The sequence below is a fragment of the Gossypium hirsutum genome, chromosome A03 (genome assembly GCF_007990345.1).
Source record: "Gossypium hirsutum isolate 1008001.06 chromosome A03, Gossypium_hirsutum_v2.1, whole genome shotgun sequence".
Lineage (NCBI taxonomy): Eukaryota > Viridiplantae > Streptophyta > Magnoliopsida > Malvales > Malvaceae > Gossypium > Gossypium hirsutum.
In genome coordinates this window covers 94,043,263-94,060,758 of record NC_053426.1, presented here as the reverse complement: position 1 = coordinate 94,060,758, position 17,496 = coordinate 94,043,263, and the positions used below count along the sequence as shown (strand labels likewise).

The 17,496-nt window shown below is 31.5% G+C and overlaps 1 protein-coding gene across 1 annotated transcript; it reads right to left on the bottom strand.

Moving 5' to 3' along the window:
• Positions 1-11,259: 11,259 nt before the first annotated feature.
• Positions 11,260-16,952, bottom strand: LOC107886490 (very-long-chain 3-oxoacyl-CoA reductase 1). The gene is made up of 3 exons (XM_041098765.1): positions 16,259-16,952; positions 12,213-12,282; positions 11,260-11,823 (listed from the first exon to the last, which is right to left on the bottom strand). Exons 1-3 carry the CDS (start codon positions 16,888-16,890, stop codon positions 11,533-11,535), a joined length of 993 nt encoding a protein of 330 aa, XP_040954699.1. The 5' UTR covers positions 16,891-16,952; the 3' UTR covers positions 11,260-11,532.
• Positions 16,953-17,496: the final 544 nt, after the last annotated feature.

Genomic DNA, 17,496 nt, shown 5'->3' with positions numbered 1-17,496 from the left:
GATAAATTTAAAGTTTATAAATCTGAAGTTGAATTTCAGTGCGAATCATTAATCAAGTGCTTAAGATCAGATAGAGGTGGAGAATACTATAATCCATGTTATTTTGAATCCACTAGGATTGTCCATCAAGTTTCAGCCCCTTACACACCACAACAAAATAGTGTAGCTGAAAGAAAAATAGAGCCTTGACTGAAATGGTAAATTCAATATTATCATATTCAGATCTTGGACAAGGTTTTTAGGGAGAAGCTGTTCCAACAGCTTGTCATATATTGAATAGAGTTCCTAATAAGGAAACTAAAATAACCCCTTATGAACAATGGAAGAAAAGAAAACCAAACCCTAATTATTTGAAGGTTTGGGGTTGTAGAGCTATTGTCAAAGTTCCAACACCTAAACGTAAAAAGTTAGGTGAAAAAGGAATTGAATGCATATTTATAGGATATGCACATAATAGCAAGGCATATAGGTTCATGATAATTGAACTAAATGATTCAATTTCAATTAATACTGTTATTGAATCAAGAGATGCTATTTTTGATGAAAATAGATTTAATTCTATATCAAGACAATTACAGCCACAATAATTGATTTATTCTTCAAATGAGAATGAGATTCCATTAGAAAAAATTGATAATAATGATGAATCTTGTCAAGAATTAAGAAGAAGTAAGAGGATTAAAAAGGTCAAAGATTTTGGACCAGATTTCATTAAGTTTCTTGTAGAAAGAAAATGTGAAAGTGTATGTAATAAGGTACCTTATTGTCATAATACGGAATCTGATCCTATTACATTTGAAGAGGCAATGAAATCTCAAGACTCTGCTTTTTAGAAAGAAGCAATAAATGATGAGATGGATTCAATAATCAGAAATCAAACTTGGATCTTAGTTGATCTTCCACCAGGTTCTAAACCAATATGTTATAAATGGATCTTCAAAAAGAAAATGAAGGTCGATGGAACCATTGATAAGTTTAAAGCAAAGTTGGTAGCCAAAGGTTTTACACAAAAACAATGTATTTATTACTTTGATATCTATGCTCTAGTAGCAAGAATTGCTACAATTAGACTCTTAATATCACTCACCTCTATATATAATTTGGTTGTTCACCAAATGGATATTAAAACTGCATTTTTAAATGGTGAATTGGAAGAGAAAGTGTACATAGAACAACTGGAAGGATTTGTTATTCCAGGACAAGAGCATAAGGTTTGTAAGCTTGTTAAATCTTTATATGGACTTAAACAAGCACCAAAACAATGGCACCAAAAGTTTGACAATGTTGTTTTAGCTAATGGCTATAAAATAAATGAATCCGATAAGTGTATATATAGCAAATTTGAAAATGGAAAAGGCGTCATAATTTGCTTATATATAGATGACATGCTTATTTTTGGCACGGAATTGGAACAAATAGAAAACACAAAGAAATTCTTGTCAAACAACTTTGTTATGAAGGATATGGGTGTAGCAAATGTTATTCTTAAGATTAAAATAACTCGAGATGAAAGCACTATAGCTTTATCACAATCACATTACTTTGAAAAGGTGCTTAAAAAGTTTGATCTTTTCAACTGTATACCAGCATCTACACCCATGGATCCTCAAATAAAATTAGTATTTAATACTGGTAGGAAAATTGATCAATTGAAATATGCAAATCTAATTGGTTGTATTATGTACATAATGACTTGTACATGACCAGATATTGCATATGCTGTTGGGAAATTAAGTAGGTACACAAGTAATCCAAGTAGTTTGCATTCGCAAGCTTTGAATAGAATACTTAGGTACTTAAAGAAAACTATTAACTATGGATTATGTTATAATGGATATCCTCTAGTTTTAGAAGGGTATTCGGATGCTAGTTGGATTACAAGTTTGAAAGATCATGCATCTACTACTGGATGGATTTTCATTCTTGGTGGAAGAGCCATTTCTTGAGGTTCCAAGAAACAAACATGTATTACTGATTCCACCATGGCAGCAAAATTTATTGCATTAGAGGCTGCATCTAAAGAAGCAGAATGGTTAAGAAATTTGCTTTATGATGTACCTTTATAGCCTAAGCCAATTTCACCTATTTCTATCCGTTGTGATAGTGAGGCTACTTTAGCAAATGCATATAGCCAAGTATATAATGGAAAGTCTAGAAACATTGGATTAAGACATAGTTATGTTCGAAAATTAATTTCTGATGGAGTGATCACTATTAATTATGTGAGGTTAAGTGAAAATTTGGCGGATCATTTGACAAAAAATCTTGCTAGAGATGCAATAAAAAAGACCTGAAAAGGGATGAGACTCAAGCCCATTAATTAGAGACGCCCATGATGGAAACCTGACTCAACGCTTGGTATAACATCAAGTGTTGAGTTCAATGAGACAAAGTACATCATTAGTATGTGACTGTTAGCACTATAAATAAATCCATCTTGTAATTAAAGTGCTAGGTACCCGTAATGATAAAGGAAAGATGAGTAATGTACTCTTAATGGACCCATAACATAAATATGTTATAGTGTTATAATTACGGGAACACTATTGATGGGATCTACCTATGTGAGTGGAATGGTAGCCGCTTCTAGGAGCTTAAGGGCTTGGTTCTGACAGCACTCATGAAAAGAGGACACAGACAAAAGGACATAATAGTGTCTCTAGATACTATGCATTGACCGATGTTGAAATCATTGTGTGAGATGTGTTCAGTTAATCAAATGAAATAGTTGGTTCAAAGCTTAGTCTACCATGCAATTTCGAGTAACTTTAACATGTTTTCACTAAGTGATGGTTCAATCGTAAGATACCTTCATTTATGCAAATTGATTTCCAAGAATATCAAAATCTAAAATATTGTGAAAATGGAGGCAGATTGTTGGAACATTTTCAAATATTTTTAGTGTTCTAATAACTATAAATGAATGGGTGTAATTAATCAAAAGATTATATTGTTTGATTTTCTGAAAAAGAATTATAACTATTTAAATAATTTTATTTGAATAGTTATAATTAAATGAATAATTATGTGTTTATTTTAAAGACATTATTATTTAGAAAGACACCTATTCATGAAAGATGTCTCTATGAAGAGACATGAAAATTCCTATAAATAGGAATGAGATTTCATTTGGAAATCATACCAACAAATTCTAATATTCTTTCCTTCCTTCCTTCATTTTCTAATATTATTAGATTATTCTATAAAATATTACTGCAGAAATCCTTTATAGAAATTGAGTTCCTTGTCATACATTACTCAGTGTGTAGTGGGCTATTCTCGTCAGTGCAAAACACAAATTGCCATTGGCTTCATTGTATCCTCGAGGTTAATTTGCTTGAAACTCGTTTGCACACCGAAGATAGGTGGGGGCGAATATAACCTTAAAGATAGTGGCTTGATACATGCCTTGGAGCCTTGTCCTATTTCTTCTTCTGTTCGAGTTCCTTTCGTGTGTTCAAGATTTTCCTCATAGGAGATTTGTATACTAACACATCGTTAAGAGGTGGCTCCGCTACTGTGAGTTGATATGGAAGGGATATTTTCGAGTATCTGACAGTAGCAGATATATTGGATACCTACAATCTTTGACTTTTCAAAGATGAATAGTGGCAGAAAGTTGGTACCGAAAGGCACCGAAAGTAGAAAGTAAGATTAGTTGGCATGGGATAATTGCAATTTTGGTCCCTAATTGTATAGGGACATTGCAAGTTGATCCTTAAACCTCAACTATAAATAGGCCTAACCATTTCTTACTTTCTTCATCCCACACTTGCCATTCTCTACTTAAGGCAATTGTTCTCTCTCCTATTTGTAAACTTTCACTTGTATTTTTGGAGTGAAATATATTTGGTAGTGCCCGAGGACGTAGGCAAAATTTGCTGAACCTCGTTAAAATTCTAGTGTTCTTTATTTTTGTTCTGCATATTTTGCAAGTGTCATTGTAGTGATTTATTGTGCTATTAAATTACGATAGAGGGATATTCTGGCTAGGAAAGATCTGGTATGTAAGCGATCCTCGTGATCCACCTCTCTTTCCTGGGAATTGAACTTAGTGTGATTTTTCAGTACAATAATTTTACTCTTTCACACGCTTCCGCGCAACAATTGGTACCAGAGCCAGGTTCGTACTTGGGGAATACGACCGTTTACGGTACTATTCACGTATACGGCACTATTTACGTATACAGTACTATTTACGTATACGACACTATTCACGTATACGGTACTGTTCACGTATACAGTAGTTGGGATTGAGGAGAAAAATGGCAGCAGCATCGTCATCAGCAAGGACTACTGTGACAAATGCAAAATTTGAAGTAGAGAAATTTGACGGTACCAATAATTTTGGTATGTGGCAGTGTGAGATCTTGGATGTCTTATGTCAGCAAGAGCTGGATATAGCCCTTGAAGAAAAACCTGACAAGATGGATGACAAGGAGTGGGCCAAGATCAATAGACAGGCGTGTGGTACAATCCGCCTATGTTTGGCCAAAGAGCAGAAGTACTCCGTCATGAGGGAGACATCAGCGAAGAAGCTGTGGGATACATTGGAAGAAAAGTTTCTAACGAAAAGTCTTGAAAATAGGCTTTATATGAAAAAGAAACTTTTTCGGTTCACGTATGCACCCGGTATGTCGATGAATGACCATGTGAACTCATTCAATAAAATTTTAGCAGACTTGCTAAATTTGGATGAGAAATTTGAAGATGAAGACAAGGCATTATTGTTGTTGAATTCCCTTCCTGATGAATATGATCATCTTACCACCACATTGCTTCATGGGAAAGATTCAGTCACATTTGATGCAGTCTGTAGTGCGTTGTATAGATCTGAGACTCGAAAGAAAGATAAAAGAGATCACAGAGATACAACTGCAGAAGTCTTAACAGTAAGAGGTCGTTCACACAGCAGCAAACCTGGTAGAAGGGGTAAGTCCAAAGGGAGACCCGCCAAAGATGAATGTGCCTTTTGTCGTGAGAAAGGGCATTGGAAAAAGAATTGTCCTAAGTTACAAAAGGGCAAGTCTATTTCTAATGCATGTGTAGCGGAGCATGATGAGGAGTCAGACTTTAGCTTGGTTGGCATGGCAATGGCATGTCAAACGGATGAGTGGATATTGGATTCGGGATGTACTTACCATATATGTCCTAATAAGGACTGGTTTTCTAGTCTTGAAGAACTAGAAGGTGGAGTTGTTTTTATGGGTAATGATAGTGCCTGTAAGACAATGGGTGTAGGTACAATCAAATTGAAGAACCATGACGGCTCAATCCAAGTTCTGACAGATGTTCGCTATGTACCCAGCTTGAAGAAAAATCTCATCTCATTAGGGGCCCTAGAATCTAAAGGGCTCACAATCACTTTGAGAGATGGATTACTAAAGGTAGTAACTGGGGTATTGACGGTGATGAAAGGCACTAGAAGAAATAACTTGTACTATTTAAATGGAAGTACAGTTATTGGATCAACATCAACAGCTTCTGCGGAAGATGCAGATTCAGAGGCTACCAGGTTATGGCATAGGCGATTGGGACATGCTGGTGAAAAAGCTTTGCAGACTTTGGCGAAGCAAGGCTTGTTGAAAGGTGCAAATTCTTGCAAATTGGAATTCTGTGAACATTGTGTTCTGGGCAAGCAGACGAGGGTAAAATTTGGTTCAGCAATTCACAATACGAAAGGAATTCTGGACTATGTTCACAGTGATGTGTGGGGACTTACCAAAGTGGCTTCTTTGGGAGGTATGCACTATTTTGTCACTTTTCTTAATGATTATTCAAGAAAAGTATGGGTGTATCTAATGAAAAGAAAAAATGAAGTTTTGGATGCATTTCTGAAGTGGAAAAAGATGGTGGAGACTCAGACAGGTCGAAAGGTCAAACGACTTCGATCAGATAATGGTACTGAGTACAAAAATGATCCATTTCTACAAGTATGTCAAGATGAGGGCATTGTGCGACACTTCACTGTTCGAGATACACCACAGCAGAATGGGGTGGCAGAACGCATGAATCGGACTATACTGGAGAAAGTTCGATGTATGTTGTCCAATGCTGGATTGGGCAAGGAATTTTGGGCTGAGGCAGTTACATATGCGTGCCATCTAATTAACCGATTGCCATCAGCTGCAATAAATGGAAAAACTCCTATGGAGATGTGGACTGGTAAACCTGCTACTGATTATGATTCTTTACATGTTTTTGGTTCCACTGCATATTATCATGTAAAAGAATCTAAGTTAGACCCAAGAGCAAAGAAAGCATTATTCATGGGTATAACTGGTGGTGTAAAAGGATACCGTCTCTGGTGTCCTGATACAAGGAAGATTGTTTTCAGTAGAGATGTAACTTTTGATGAATCAACCATGATGAAGAACGAGGATTCACAAAAGGATGACAAAACCAGTAGTACTTTGCAGCAGGTGGAGTTTGAAAAGGTTAATGATGATCCAGCTAATATTGAAAGAACAAATGATGAAGAAGTTTCGACCCAAGAACTTCTACAGCAACAAGATTCAATTGCATATAGGAGGCCAAGAAGAGAGATTCGTAAGCCTGCTCGCTTTGACGATATGGTGGCCTATGCACTTCCAATTGCAGATGATGATGTTCCTTCCACTTACACAGAAGCAATAAGTAACTCTGATGGTGTAAAGTGGAAGCAAGCTATGAATGAAGAAATGCAGTCTCTTCATAAAAATAGGACTTGGGAGTTGGTGAGACTGTCCAAGGGAAAGAAGGCAATTGGATGCAAATGGGTATATGCAAAGATGGAAGGATTTACTGGTAAAAATGAAATTCGATACAAGGCTAGATTGGTAGCAAAGGGTTACGCTCAGAAAGAAGGAATAGACTACAATGAAGTGTTTTCTCCAGTTGAGAAGCATTCGTCTATTCGGATTTTGCTAGCCTTGGTTGCGCAATATGATCTTGAACTAGTTCAGCTTGATGTGAAGACCGCGTTTTTACACGGTGATTTGGAAGAGGAAATCTATATGACTCAGCCAGATGGATTCAAGGTTGCTGGAAAAGAAAATTGGGTTTGCAAACTGACAAAGTCGCTTTATGGATTGAAGCAATCTCCGAGGCAGTGGTACAAGCGATTTGATCAGTTCATGAAAGGGCAAAGGTACACAAGAAGTAAATTTGATCATTGCGTGTATTTTCAGAAGCTACAAGAATGAACTTTCATATACTTGCTCTTATATGTTGATGATATGCTAATAGCATCTAAGAGCAAAGTTGAGATTGAAAGATTGAAGACTCAACTCAATCTCGAGTTTGAGATGAAAGATCTAGGAGAAGCTAAAAAGATTCTCGGCATGGAAATATGTAGAGATAGAGCTCATGGCAGAGTTAGCTTGTCTCAGAAGCAGTATTTGAAGAAAGTACTACAGCAGTTTGGCATGAACGAGCAGACCAAACCTGTAAGTACCCCGTTGGCTTCTCATTTCAAGCTTTCTGCACAACTATCTCTTTCGACGAATACGGAACGAGAATACATGTTGCAAGTTCCGTATTCTAATGCAGTGGGTAGCTTGATGTATGCAATGGTGTGTACAAGACCCGACATTTCACAGGCAGTTAGTATAGTGAGCAGGTATATGCATAATCCTGGAAAAGGACATTGGCAAGCTGTGAAATGGATTCTACGGTATATTCAGAAGACCGTGGATGTTGGATTACTGTTCAAGCAGGATAATACACTTGGTAAAGGTGTTATTGGGTACGTTGATTCTGACTATGCCGGTGATTTGGACAAGCGAAGATCAACCACCGGTTATGTGTTTACACTTGCTGTAGGACCAATAAGTTGGAAGTCTACACTACAGTCTACAGTTGCATTGTCAACCACAGAAGCCGAATACATGGCTGTAACAAAGGCTGTAAAGGAGGCTATTTGGTTACAAGGTATGGCTAAAACCTTGGGGTTGGTTCAGGAGCATATTAACGTGTATTGTGATAGTCAAAGTGCTATTCATTTAGCAAAGAATCAAGTCTATCATGCACGTACAAAACATATCGACGTACGATTCCATTTTGTGCGGGAAATTATTGAAGAGGGGAAAATTTGTCTTCAGAAGATCAAGACTGCAGATAATCCCGCAGATATGATGACCAAGGTGGTAACAACAACCAAGTTCGAACATTGTTTGAACTTGATCAATATCCTGCAAGTTTAACAATTGAAGAAGGCACTATCAAGTATTGTTGTCAAAGGTAGAAAGAATTGTGTGAAGATAAGATTATCCTAATCAAATCTTTAAGGTGGAGATTATTGGATACCTACAATCTTTGACTTTTCAAAGATGAATAGTGGCAGAAAGTTGGCACCGAAAGGCACCGAAAGTAGAAAGTAAGATTAGTTGGCATGGGATAATTGCAATTTTGGTCCCTAATTGTATAGGGACATTGCAAGTTGATCCTTAAACCTCAACTATAAATAGGCCTAACCATTTCTTACTTTCTTCATCCCACACTTGTCATTCTCTACTTAAGGCAATTGTTCTCTCTCCCTATTTGTAAACTTTCACTTGTATTTTTGGAGTGAAATATATTTGGTAGTGCCCGAGGACGTAGGCAAAATTTGCTGAACCTCGTTAAAATTCTAGTGTTCTTTATTTTTGTTCTGCATATTTTGCAAGTGTCATTGTAGTGATTTATTGTGCTATTAAATTACGATAGAGGGATATTCTGGCTAGGAAAGATCTGGTATGTAAGCGATCCTCGTGATCCACCTCTCTTTCCTGGAAATTGAACTTAGTGTGATTTTTCAGTACAATAATTTTACTCTTTCACACGCTTCCGCGCAACAAGATATGGCTGATGTAATGTTTAATTCAGGTAGCAGCGACAATCATGTAATTTGTTTTTCCATGTGCGAAAGACAAACGGGAGGCAGATGGCGGTGCTAGGCAACGCGAAAGAAATGATGAAATATTTGTTAAAGCTTAGAAATGTGATTCATGATGGGCTCTATCTCTTTCATGTGCATACCACGATAAAAATGCTGAATTTTGATGTTTTTACAATAATTTACCTCACATATACATTACACACTCATCCAATTTGTTGTTTATCTGACAACTTTTGTTTGGTTTTTTGTAACATTATTGGGTTTGGATTATGGAAACAAAAACTTACTCCACTACTGAATAATTCGTTGTTGTTTCCGTCAATTTTTTACATTATTACAATTTTAATTCTTTTTATATAATTTCAAAGAAATAAATAATGAAATTTTTAAAGGATTTTATGATTTTTTACATAATTTTAATTTTAAAAAATATTTTTATAGTTTTAAAAATAAATATTTTTCTTAATTTTTAAAGAACTTTTTATATTTTTAGGATTTCCCAATAATTTTTTTAGAATTATGATTAAAAAAATTGTAAAAAGACCAATTTGAATGTTTTGCTATAGTTCAAGGGTCAAGTTAGATATTAACCCTTGAGCTAAAGTGCCATAGTCACTTCTTCGTTATGGATTTAATGGCCGATAATGGGTGAGTGACCAAAACAATATAACTCGATAATATTAATGACCAAAACATAACTTTTCATAGTTCAATAACAAAAAAAAAAGAGAAAATTCACCAAAGATTTGTGACTATTTATGTAGTTTACTCTAACTTTATTTAGAGCTTAGCATTTTACATTATTTGATTCTAATTTTATTTAATAAAATCTCTAAATTCTAAATAATTATTAAGCTTAAATTGCTCTCAATTTAAAACCGTATACATCAATTTAGAATCAATTTTTTTTTATGTTATATTCTTATCTTCTTTAACAACTTTTCATCTATAACAGCAACACAGTAAGATATGAAGTAAACTATTTTTTCTAAATTAGTTCTTTAATAATAACTCTTTTTTCAAATTTTAGTAAAATTAATTCTATTCCTAAGGGAAATAAAAATGATAAATTTTAGTTAAGATATTATTTCAATAAAATATTTAAATTTATATAAAAATATACTAACAATATTTGGAGCTTGCACAATATAAGTACTACTTGTTTTGAAACTTATAGCCATATACCATAGTTGTAGTTAAGATGTTTGAGTCTGCAACTAACCTATTGGTCTTACCTCTCACGACTTCATCCTTGATGAATAATAAACAAAATTAACAGGTAGCAAAGCAAAACAGTGACGCTCAGATATTCAATTTCATCGAAAGTAAGGTTTTATCTAAGCAAGTGAGCTCGCTTTCATTCTTAGTGTATATATATATAACGAAAAGAAATATTTCAACAATCACACTTTCTGATTATCTGAAGTTTTCAGGTTGAAGGCATTAAGAAGATATTAAAATATGTTTGAGATTGGGATTGATTTTTTTGCTAAACGAAATTGGGATTGGTTTCGATTGAGATGTCATCAAGTTTGGTAGGCATGTATTTGTGATTGGCCTTTTGTATTTATGTTAGCAACAGTCAAAATTGTTATACTTGAACCTTTTATGGTGCATAACAAATTTGATGTCTAGTCTAGCTTTAGATAATGTTCAATTTTATAATTTATAAGACAATTTTTTCTTCATTTACAAGTGTTTTTAATTATTTTTCTTATTTAATGTTTTTTAAATTATTAATATTATAATAAAATTTAATTATGAAAATTCTCTAAATAATTATTTAAAGAATATAAAATCATACATTCTTTTTACCGATGGTAACCATTCATAAGTATCGTCAGCATAGAGCAATGAGTAAATAATTATAATGAGGGACTTTACTGAGGAATTTAACCCTAAATTGACGACAATAAAAAATTTAAATAACTTTTGTTATCTATGGAAATCTATTTTAGTCCATCACTGAAACTCTGGTGGAATGACATCCAAAAAATGTTTTACTGACGGACAAACAATCATTATAATACAAAAGGTTTAGGTCATTTCGTCGGGTATCGCTGTTGACCGTCAGTATAGGTCATTTGCATTTCTAGGACGGATTTTTATACTTATATTGACGAATTTTTTGCCCATCTGTTTATGGCAGTTTTGTTATAGTCATCAGCACTTCAAGAAATTGACTTTCATGGAACACAGCTCTTTAAGGTGACGACTTCTTCTCTTTTTTTCCTTCAATTTAATGTAAAATTTATCATATTTTCATAATATTGATTTCCCTTTAATATGTACAGAAAGAAAAGGTTTTTTTTTTTATCATTTGCCACCATATTTTTTCTTTTTGAACTTAGATCAAGGTTAGCATGCAACTCAAACAAAATTAGGGAGAGAAGAATTTCGGCTGACAAACTCTACAACCCAACCTTGACAACGATGGGTGGTCGCCAATATTATTAATTGAGTGTCAGAGTCGACAAATAACTATATTAGGGAGAAAGTAGTATTGAAATGAAAACAAAGAGAAGGAAATATGTCCAAAACAGTGATTCACTGCAAGATAATAAACAAACAACAGCCTGAATTTGAATTCATCTAGTAGTTGACTAGATGCTGCTGCCATTATTTTAGCGTAAAAACAGAACCCAATTCTTAGTTTTTGACTATACATAATTCACCTACATGGCATTTGTGGGATTGTTGTTCACCTTTGTTCTGAATTTCTTAGAATCTTTCAACAGCATTCTCTTACGCATCCCTAGAAAGTAATGGAAAATATATGGATCCTTCAAGCTATCCGGCAATGCATTCAATACGAAACACTGCAAAGAATGAGGCCAATAAGGTACACACAGATGCTCATCATGGCCAACCCATCGTAAGCTTGCTTTGCTAAACATCTCGGCTGATGGGATGAACAATGAAGATGTCTTAAATTTCGTCATTTTGGTGGCCACGAACAATGGAACCTGAAATTGCTCAAAAACTCAATATGAACATAAACCATCTGACAAGAAAATTGAACTAGAATTAGGGAACAAACAGCGGCGAAACCAAAACAAATTTTTAGGGTGGCCGAATAAAATTTGAATTCTTTATAGTCTATATTTTTATAATTTTTAAAGAATTAAATCAAATTTTTATAATTTTAATCGGGGTCAAAGTACAATTTTATCTTTACTAATTTATAATTTTTTTAAAAAAAATTCAATGACCTAAATAGAAATTTTCTATTTTAAGGGGACAGAGCCTCTACCATCCCTATATCCGCCGCTGGGAACAAATATAAACTGTACAACTTGAGAACCTCATTAAATTCTGCAATTCTTTTTGAAGATTAATAGATAGATAGGGTTACCTGACACTGAATATCAATTCCAATTTTCTTGTATTCCAAGTTGATGCTTCTTGAAAACATTGTAAGGTATCTGTGAACAAATTGCAAATTTCCTCTTTAATTCTTCTCTTCTTACATGATAAATCCAACAAATTTCATTGGTTTTTTCCTCATCCCTTTTTATAAATTCACAGAATATATAATAGGTGACCTAATTTGACTTGGCAGTAGATAAAAAAAATTCCTATTCTTCTTGCATGTTATTACTACATGATACCCCTTTTGTAAGCTTGTCATGTTCCCTATGGAAAACGTTACATGAAAATCTGCGATTCATAAAAAAATGATATGTACAATATATTACAATTTTTTAAAATTATAATTAGATAACTATATATGATAAGGATGATGCTTATATCTTCAAAAGTGAATTATATGCTGTCATTTAATCCTAAACATTTTCTATATATGCTTACATATGTTGGAGCATGCTAAAATAGTTTCAAGTTTAACCACTTCATCAATTGATTTTAATTTCGCACAACGATTTATTGTCCCTCCAATTTTATTTATTTTTCGTCTCTTTTAGCCCTTAAACTTAAATTGTTTATCAAATCATCCCAAAATAGATAAAAAAAGCTAACGTTTGTTAATTTGCTAATGTGATAGCCTACGTGTATCCTTGTTAGCAATTAATTAATTTTTTAAAATTAAAAATAATAAAAATATATATTTTTATAATTTTATGCCCTTTTAATAATTTTTAATTTTAAAAAATTTTATACATTTTTTGAATTTTTAAATTTTAAAAAATTTAATTAATTGTTGACATTGCATTTATGTGTATGTCACATCAGTAAAGTTAATTTACGTTAACTTTTTTATCTAATTCAAATTCACATAAAAAATCAATTGATGCTATGGTTACAATCGTGTAAAGTTAATTCATTATCATGCAAGGTATTTTAGGTTCAAATCTTATTATAATTAAATTTTTATTGATTTATTATATAAAATAGGACAAAAATACACTCATAACAATATAACTTAATTTATACATGAGAAAGTATTTTAGTAATTTCATAACTAAATTGGTGTCAGATTGCTCCGTGACACTAACTCTATAAAACACTTAAAATAAATTAGAAATCCTATCAAATGTGTGTGTGGAAACTACAATTTAGAACAAAAATACGTGTTTAAAAATAACATACAATAAATAATTAAACTTATAGCTTGGAACTAATTAATAACAACACATGAAATATTTATGATGTTAAAATGAAAAAAAATAGATTAATATTGTTTATCATTGTATTGTCATCAACCTTGGGTTGGTGCCGAGGTAAAAAAGTGGCATAATAAAAATTGAAATATATAATATCAAAATATTGTTTTAGTTGAGTGATAGATTAAAGGTTTAACTAATGCAATTAGTTCAGATTCAAATATCATTATATGCATATTTTAATATTTTTTAAAAGAGAAAAAGACTAAATTACTCTCAAACAATAAAACTTATTTTAATTACAAAGGGTGCTTTTGTAATTTTCCTAATCGATTTGATGATTCAGTTGAGGATTACACCAATTCAGGTCATCAACTCAGTAAACACTTAATAAATAGTATATATATATATTTATATTAAATAAAAAGAAGTACTTCATAAATATTATCATATGGGTAAAAAATTTTGGTATGTTTGGGTGAGGAACTTGTAGGAAAGAATTAATTTATGTTAAAGTTTTCAAAATTAAAAAATATAATTTATTTATTTGGGTAAATATATTAGAGAATTTTAAAATTTGTTAATAATTTTAAAATAGAATTTTACTGGCTCAAATTCTTTTTTCAAATTCCACTTAAATAGGTGGTTTTTTAAAATTTCTTTTAGTTTTATTTGATTTAATAACTTGATCCAAATATAAATAAAAATTTAAACTTCAAAAATTATTTTATTTAATTATAATATATATATTATTTTATTAAAATTACTTATAATTTTTTTACAAATATAATAATATCAATATTGAATTTTTTATATCATTTATATTTCTTCTTCTTTTATAATTATTTTTTAATTTATAAAATTTTATTAACTTATTGAATAAATATCTACGTAGTTTACCTTCATTTTATTTTATATTTTAATTGTAAATACAATTGACTCGAGGACGAAAGCAGATTTATTTACCCTCACACACTTTTGTTTTTTTTTTCTTTTTATAATCATATTTCATATTTAACCTTTTTCATTTATAAATTGTTACTGATATTACTTGTATATTTTAAAGACTAAAAAGCGCTAAACGCATGTTTTCGCGAATTAAAAGAAATACTATGTGGTAATTAGATTTATTTAAAATAAAATTATTAAATTTAAAATTTTAAAAATAAAATATAAAAAATTATAATATTAAATATTTAAATATTTTTAAATATTTTTAAATTTGATCGATCATAGTCTTACGTTGACAGATCATTGATTAGTGTTGATTGATAATATTACTATTAGAACACGTCACATATCATTTATATATATTATACTAATTAAAAATGTAAAAAAAATTATATATAATATTATTAAAATATTAAAATATTTTTTTATAAAATTTTAAAATATATGATTATAAATTTTAAAAAATTAAAATAATATATAAATTAAAATTGAAAAATGTTATAAAAATTAAAATAGGTATTTAAGTTTCAAGTAATTGCAAAAAAAAAACTTGAAATTTAAATACATTTTAGAATTATATATATTACAATTTTATAAAAAAAAATTTACCTTTTTTAAAATTTCTTTTACAATTTTTATATTTTTTTACAATTTTTTTACATTTCTTGTAATAATATTATTAATTTCAACTAATTTCTTTTTAATTATCATATTTTTAAATTTTTTTATAATTTATATGCTTTTCCTATATTATATATATTTATATTTTTTATATTTTTAATGTGTATATAAATTTAATAAAATAAAATTTTTATTTTTATATATAGGTGCCATGTTATATTTTGTGATTGGTTATAATTTTTTTTAACCTTTGTCAAAAAATAAACTGAAAAATATAATAGATGCATACTTTAAATACTAAATTAAAAAAAAAAAGAATACTTTTTAAAGGCGGAGTTAAGTGAATATTCCACCTCATTGTTAACTTCTTTGATACCATTTCAATCGAAAAATGTTAGCCAATTGACTGAAAGTCTTGTTAAAAGGATTAATTAGCTAGTTAGTTAGCATGTAACTAATTAATTTTTGTTATTAGGGAGTTAATTAATTATTAAGTATAAGTACACTACATTAGGTGATGAATAAGATGAATGAATTTTTCCAGTATTTTAACAAGTCTTAACTTTAAAAAAATATTTATTAGGGTAGAAATAGATTAAATTTAAGATTAGTATTAATTAAAATTTTAAATACACTTATTTTGCGAAATTTTTTGAATGAATACTTTGTTTTCTTATATAATTCAATAAAAGTTAAAATTTTAATTAAACTCTAGCTATAATTATTTTAGATATTCTAATTAATTGAATTATAAATTTAATATATTAAAAAATATTTTTATTCTTTGATTTTTTTTACTAATAAATAAAAGATTAAAAAAAATTAAATTGTAGGTTGTTAATTAGTTGTTTCCCTTGTTTAAGAATAGTGTAAGTTTGAATTACAGAAATATTTTTTACTAATGAAGTGCTACACTAATTAATTATTAGTATATAATATAAAATCTTAAAAACAGTATATAAGAGACTAGACTTATCTAAGGACCGGATAATTCGTTTGGCTCGATAAATCTAACTCAATTTGAACTAAGCTTGAACAAAAGTTTTATATTTGGATGGCTCGAAATCAATTTAAAGAATAAAAAAGATATTTTAAAATTAAAATTTAATTATAAAATAGCAGAATATATTTATAATATTTTAATAATAAAATAGGTATTTTTGGGCTATCCGATACAAGAACAATCGTAGCTTGAAAAATATTTTGGAACTGAGCGACAATCCTAAGCAGCCCGAAACATGTAGACCTCAAGGGAGGAGAAACTTACGCTTTCGTAGCAGCATAAATGGTGTATAAAGGGTAAGAACAGAAGCCGCCATAAGAACCAGACCGAACGTTAACAATGGCCCCCTTCTTCTTCTTCGCCATAATCGGAACCACTGCTTTAGTAATCCAAGTCGCCGCCACTATATTCACCTTTATAATGCTCTCCGCCACCTCCGAATCCACCTCGTGTAAGAACCTCGCTCCCTCGTAGGCCAAGCCGGCGTTGTTCACCAGTACGCCAATGTCTAGCCCTTCAATAGCATCCTCCATCGTCTTTGATATCTCTTCTCCGCTGGTTTTCGCCAAGTCAATGACGACGTTTCTGGTCCCAACTTGTGCGCCGAAATTTTCACGTATGGCATCGGCGGTTGCTACAAGTTTCAAAGGGTTTCGCCCCACCAAGACCAAGTTAAGACCCTTGGATGCCAGTTGGAACGCCAGGGCTGTCCCGATCCCATCGGTGCAGCCGGTGACTATGGCCCATGAACCGTAGTGGTGCTTGAGATTCTTTGGCGGCCTGAGGAACATGACCCACACCCATTTGATGAAACCGAGGATTGGTTTACAAAGGGAGATGAAACCTAGGCAACTGATGACGAAGATCAGCATGAAATCAGGCAACTGGGTTGCCATTTGAAGCTTGGCGGATCCAGTGATTATCAGTTTAATTTAAACACTCATGTACGCGTGGTTTTCCCTCCTTTTTATATATGAAGCTAATGTGGTCCTGGTAATTAAATAAGTGGATACATAAGTAAACAACATCTAAACACTAATCTCGGTTTCATCACCATCCAACCAATTGGAGTATTAAGTTTTCTTTATTTCCCAACTGTTTGAAACTGATGAAAATTATGATGTGCGCAGGGCATGTCCTAACATTTTTGGTAAAATTTCCTATCCTTGCTAAAAAATGAAATAAATAAAAAGCAAAAATAGTGTCCATTCAATTATTAGTGGAGTGTTGTGTAAAAAATTATATTTTTGAGATCCCTAGATTGTATTTTAATATTACCTTTTTCTTGACAACAAAGGCATAGATTTTGAGGGCACATAACATTGCACTAAACTCGCACCATAGGTATTGTGCCCATGAATATTTATTTTGCGAAATAACATTTTGATATAATACATTATTCATACATATAAATATAAAAATTATATGTCAATTTCGGTTCCATATATAATTTGTTATATGAACTTTGATTTTACATAATTATATATCTGAAAATTTTGTCG

Coding starts and splice junctions, on each gene's coding strand:
- LOC107886490 (XM_041098765.1), bottom strand. CDS start 16,890: ATGGCAACCCAGTTGCCTGATTTCATGCTGATCTTCGTCATCAGTTGC. Junction 12,283..16,258: donor ATTTATGCTGCTACGAAAGC/GTAAGTTTCTCC, acceptor ATTTGTTCACAG/ATACCTTACAATGTTTTCAA. Junction 11,824..12,212: donor GAATTGATATTCAGTGTCAG/GTAACCCTATCT, acceptor GAGCAATTTCAG/GTTCCATTGTTCGTGGCCAC.